We start from the raw sequence: 6,000 nt of genomic DNA on the forward strand, positions 1-6,000 counted from the left end.
TAACTGGCTTGACAAGGTGAAAGACGCAGGACACTTGTCCTTGGTGTAAGTTTTGTGCACCGCTGAGCTAGTTAGAAGTGAGAGCACCAACATTTCCCCAGCAGTCACAGCTGCTTTTTTTTCCCCAAGACTGGTGCTGGAGCTGTTCCGGTTCCGCACAGCCCTTGAATGCAAATAATTGATGTTAATCCAACCTCATTGTTCTTGGGTCAAACATAAAAACGAAATCAGTCAGGGTGACAGTGTGGTAAATCAGGTTTGTGTGCCTTGAATATTCGGTTGCTTTTTTGCCTGATTTTTGAGCTATTGTTTTAGCTTGTGCTTTTCATTCCCTCGCAGAGCGTAAGAGCAGGCGTTGCAGCCGAGGTCAGCTCTCCTCGCGAGGTGAGGACTTTTGTCCTCTCTGTGTGGTTATGCAATACCGCGCTGCTTTCAGGGATGAAGTAGAGGGAAAAAATTATCTGCCAATATGACTGTGATATTTGGATGATTTATCTCATTCCTCTTCTGAGTAACCTAACTTTGACATTATGCGTGAACTCCAAGCCTTGCTTGCGTTGTTCTTGCTGGTAGAAAACATAGCGAGGATGTAGTGGGTAATTGAACCCAGATGCACCGAAGGCTGCTCAGCCAGACTGTTATTTTAGCCTACACTGGTAGGTTTTTTAATACGAGTTTGACCTTACTTTGAAACATTCTCAAAATACCATTCTTTAATATCAATTTATACACTCCTGCTTTGAGATGGGGTAGAGCCATTCGAAAAAATAATGAAACACTTTCTACCTGTTAATGTAGGAGATACAGAGAGAGTTTTGGAGTTAATTTATGTATCTAAGGAACGACTTTAACATGCTGCTTTTCTAATTGGAGCGTTATCGTGTGCCTGTAGTTGGGATCGTTACCATCAGGGAAAAACTATCTGTCAGCCTTAACCCTACCAGGTACATGTGCCTGCCTCTGCAGCAAGCTGGCACGTTTGGCAGGAAGGTTTTAGGTACACAGTGATAGGAAGATTTACCAAGAGTCCATTTCAGTAAGTTATTAAACAGTGGTATGTATTCATCTTAATTATTTGTAATGGGAGGTAAATGTTTAGTGTATGTGTTCCGAGAGGTTAAGCTGCCTTAGTTAAACAGCTTAGAAATACATTCCTGATTTCAAAAAGCTACTGCCAGGATGGTAGTTTGATTCTGACACACATGTAATGCACTTTCTATATCCAAACTGTATTTTTGTAAAGGAGGAGCTGCTAGCAGCAGCACAGAGCAAACCTGTGCTTCCCTCCTCAATGCAGGCTTTGTCAGGAACAACTGGGCACAAAGAAAACTTGGGTCTAATTAAATTTCCTGTGAAGATAGCATACTTCTTCTGCTTAAACAGAACTGGTTTTCATTTGTAATTGCTCTGGTCAGGTGGAACTGAGGTTGTTACCTTTATAATGTGACTGTCTAATTATTCGTTGTGAAGTAACGGCAGTGAGGTAAAGTTCTGTGGTTGTTCATCAACAGCTGGGAGGGGAGTAATAAAGAACCAGGGTTTGTGGTGGATCTTGGAGTTAAATTCTTAAATTGATTAATTATTTTTTTTTGATTTTGCTGTAATGTAGGGATAACTCTTGGAACTGCTCTTTGTGGAACAGAATGGATATTTACAGGATATTGAAAGTGAGTGGGCTTGTGGCTGTTTTAAATTCTTGTTAATGTATTGCTGTAGCCACTCAGGGTCGGCTCAGCTGGGGTGGTGCTGCCATCACTTTCACACCGGAGTCCACTGCTTCATGTAAAAGCCGAAGCTTTAATCAGCCTGATGGTGGCAAACTGCTTTAAACCTGTTTGGCTTTGGGCAGTGCAGCTTAAAATATAGAAAGTGAGAAATTAAAACTGGTTTGGTGTTTTTCTTTCTGTTCTCTTATCAGAAATGTTCATTCAGACTATAACAACTGTTAGAACAAGATAACAACTTCAGGCCAGCTGTCAAATGTTTACCATTATCAAACCTCTCCCTAGGGTAAGATGCGACTTTGGCTCGCCTCACCGGCAGTAATTTAATTTTTCCTTCGTTCTGACTCGGAAATGGCAGCATTTTTCAAAGCTTCCTCCCACTGATGGCTGAAATTTTCCTTGTGAAATGATTTCCACCAGTCTTGAATCTTTCTTGCTTCTGCCGTCTTCACCTTTACTGATGGTTCTGCAACTCATCACCAGCTATGCAAACTGACAGTTCACATCCTGGGGCAGCAGCCGGGTCTGGCCTGCAGAAAGGAGCAGCCTGACCAAATTTACGCTCACAAGATCTCTTAATTCACAAAAGCATTTGCTCTAGTTCCTGTTCTCTGCTGCAGGGGCTTTTGGGGGGGGCGAGCAGGAGAGCGTTCGGAGGGGAGAGAGGCACTCTTCACACTCTGCTGAGTACACAGGCTTTCGAGATGAAAAACAGACGGAAAGAGACATTTCCAGCCATCTTGCTGATCTATGCAGGGGTTCACTGAACTGTGCAGCATAGCACCAGACCCATGTATCATTTAATGTGCTAATTTCTTTTTTTTTTTTCTTTTGACTATGAAGGAGTTTTTCATTTCGTTGACAAGCATGTTAAAATTAAAAGTGGAAGCAGTTAAAAGAACCTAAAATGTAAATTCAGTACCCACCGGTTACTTCTTTCTTTGACATCTAGAGCTATGGAGAGATCTGCTTAGTTTTGAAAAGCCTCTGACAAATGAGAATCGTCAGAATAAGTTTTCTATTTGGTCTGAACTGCACGTAACATCATGATTTTTTTTTTTCTCCCTCACAAGCTGAAACACATGCCATATGCTTGCCCAAATGCTTTCCCTTCTTGTACTGCAGGACAGATACGAAACTTTTGTTACATTCTTTTCATAGACAAATATTTTGTTCCTTCTCCTTTACAGCCGCTCCTTCCCACCCAGGGCAGTTTGCAGCCAGAGGAAAGTGATGCTTCCCCCGTGGTCCCGCCGCAGCTCAGCCATTAGCACAGCCAGGGTGTGCTCGCTCAGTAGCAAAAGGTCGTTCAAACACTTTTTTGGTGTTCTTTGGCTCCCTGTTGGAAGCTTCTCCTAAGAATAACCCATTTTACATTTTTGTGATTACTTTGGAGAAAAAATGTGCAATAATACCAGAATGGAAATGGAGGGGGGGAAACATTCCATGTAATTTGATCACACTCCTGTAGTATTTGCTTCGGTACTTTCCTATCATTAGCTATCCAGTTGCTTAAGGAGCAGCTGTGCAGTCTGGTAAATTAATATATGTTGTATTCAGAAGTTTAGACAGAAGGGAAAGTTAACTTAGCTTGTACTGACACAGGTCCTGATCTCTCTAACTGCTCTTCTCATTGAAGGTGGAGGAATTCTGAGCTCTTTCTGTGTGTAAAGCAGTCCAGTTCCTCAGTTATGGTGGAGTTTCACAAAATATGTGTACTTCTGATGGCATCTTCTGTCTTCAGCATTAATTCTGCTTGTATATTCTGTTTCCTGAGCCTTTAGGCACTGCGAGAAATATGAGAGATTTGCAAGGAGGGGTCAGATGTATCAAGTGGGTGGATTCCAGCAAGCAGGACTGCTGAAGGAGCACCCATGCCTTAGCAGTGTGAATTAACGGGAGATTTTCTTTCTGCATAGGATTTGAGGAGCACATAGCCGTGGTTACTGGTCAAGATATTTGTCATCTTAATAAACTGACAAAATAGAAAAATAAACAGGAATCTTATCAGTCTGCATTTTTGTTCGGGATGAAAGTGTTTGAAGAAAAATCATAAAGGAATCCGTGGTAGCTCAAGGAGGTTAAACTCAACAGTTGTTTCCTTTGAAGTGTATGACCACGAGGTTAATTGCCAAAACTGCTTGTGGAAAAGGTGGTAACAATTTAACAAGACTGTACAACTGCAGCAACTCAGATGAATATCAGGTGTTTGCAGATTTTTTTTGGGTGTGCTTTTTTTTTTTTTTTGGTTGTTGTTGTTGGGGTTTTTGTTGTTCTTTTGCCTAACAGGAAAAGGGCAGAAAAAACAGAATGAGAAACAGGGGACGGCGCGGGAGAAGAAAAGCCCAGCTAAACAGCCAATAATTCGTTGTTTGCTTTGCCAATGAGGCTGTAATTGGCCGGGAGGTTAATCGCAGCCTGTGGATTGGCGGCCGGGATTGCTCGCTGCCGCTTGCACTCCATGCTCTGAGACAGGAGACTGCAATTATCAGAGCTTGCACATCTCTTCTTTATGCTCATGACAACTCTGATTTATTAATCCCAGTAAGACTGCTGTGAGACGTTTACATTTCAAGGCACGGTTTTTGTATTTCTGCTGCTTGCAGTCAAGTTTATGCCAGAATTTACTTTCCAGATTTGGATCAGTAGGTTCATTTGTGCCTTTCTGAGACTACCGTATTTTTAAAGACTCTGTTCCCACTAAATTTAGAAAGATTTAAACTTGGAATTCCCTGAATCCCTTCAGAAACCCAGTTAGGTCAATTCGGCATAATTGGGAAGCTGAAATCCTTTATCATTAGTTACACTGGGCAAGCAGACATGTGGAAGTGTGATACACGGGCAACCAGAAGAAATTCTTTTAATCTTGCTTCTTACTTCTCGAGGGAGACTACTTATATTCGTATATTAAAGTACCCCGATAATAAGTTAATTTTGACGTCTGTTCTCAGAATTCAGTAGTGTTTTTTTTTTTCCATTTTGCATCTGGAGCAATTTCTGGAACTTGGAAGATGTGTGCAAAGTGCAGCTTTTTCAAGCTTTTTTCCTGTACACAAAGAGTTGGCAGTTCTTGAAAACAATGAAATGAAAGTCTTTAAATCGTTAACTACTCTTTTGAACCTCAAAGAAAGTTTGCTTGTGACAGACTGTTTGCTTACCACTCGCTAATCCCCATATACATCGATTTCTCTCTGTCAGATATCCTTAATGAACTGCAAGTTGTTATTAACAGCCATTCAAATAATATTTTTATGGCTTGATATTTAACTGAACAAACTTTGAAACCTTTCTACTACGAAACATTTACTTGCTCAACTGTAAAGCCAAAGCAGCAGCCTGAATCCTAAATTTAAAGCATACTGTATTTTTTTATGTCTAGTATTGCTGTTGTCATATTGTGTATATAAAGCAAAACTTCTACTGGGAAGAATCCTCACTTTGCAGCAAACAAAACTCTGTGCTCCAGCTGGAATCTCATGGTGTGTTGCTGGCCACCATGCACAGCAGTCAGGAAATGTTGTGTGCTAATGTGTGTGATGTAATGCAAAAGATCACATCTCTCTGGTCGGTTAGGGAACCATGAATTTGGGTCGAGATGGAATCACCCAAACAATGACACTTGGAAGTACATTATTTAACCTATCATTTATTTTTTATAAGCAGAATTCATTAAATTACCAAGTCATGCCTCTGTAGGTGATTGCAACCAAAGGGCAAGGTATTTAGCAGCATCTAGTTTCATCCTTTGCTATGAGAGCTGACTGAGAAAAATAACTTAATTGGCTGCCAAACAGCTATAAATCTGCTGTAAAGTTCTGTCAGGCATAAGGCATTTACATTTTAATGATTGGAGTGTGGCCCTCACGCTTCCTATGCTGATGACATTTTGCAGGTGGCAGAAACCCCACTTCCAGCCCTCCAGAAGGTACCTGTTATTCTTACCTTTTTATTACTATTAAACAGCTACCATGCTTCTGTTACACGATTGCTATAAAATCAACATTCACTGTACTCAGAGCAAAAGGCCTTGGTTTACAAGGGTGCCATCTCTTCAGCGTTAATTTAGGCTCTGCTCATGAAGATGCCGGCATGTTGAAATACGTGATCCTTAACACAAACCATCCTGCCTTGGTTTTTGAGCTAGCATTGACTCTAGTGGGATCGAGTGGGTCACTGTCACTCAGTGGTGCTCTGGAAGCTAATAAAGCTTTACCTTTACCTATCCCCTTTGCATGGGATGCTGAGAAGTCTCAGCAAGAGTGAAAATGAGAGGCCT

General features: G+C 41.2%; 1 protein-coding gene across 12 annotated transcripts in view; it reads left to right on the plus strand.

Moving 5' to 3' along the window:
• Nucleotides 1-6,000, plus strand: part of BCAS3 (BCAS3 microtubule associated cell migration factor) — a 354,393-nt gene that overhangs the window by 195,772 nt on the left and 152,621 nt on the right. Inside the window, exon 24 of one of the 12 annotated variants that reach the window (XM_068656223.1) lies at nucleotides 2,915-2,973. The exons of the other annotated variants lie outside the window; for them this stretch is intronic. Within the exon in view, the coding sequence (XP_068512324.1) occupies nucleotides 2,915-2,958 (44 nt within the window). The 3' untranslated portion in view covers nucleotides 2,959-2,973. Of the gene's footprint in view, nucleotides 1-2,914; nucleotides 2,974-6,000 lie in introns of those variants that run through there. 12 annotated transcript variants of the gene reach the window in all.

The sequence above is a fragment of the Anas acuta genome, chromosome 19, assembly GCF_963932015.1.
Source record: "Anas acuta chromosome 19, bAnaAcu1.1, whole genome shotgun sequence".
NCBI classification, from domain to species: domain Eukaryota; kingdom Metazoa; phylum Chordata; class Aves; order Anseriformes; family Anatidae; genus Anas; species Anas acuta.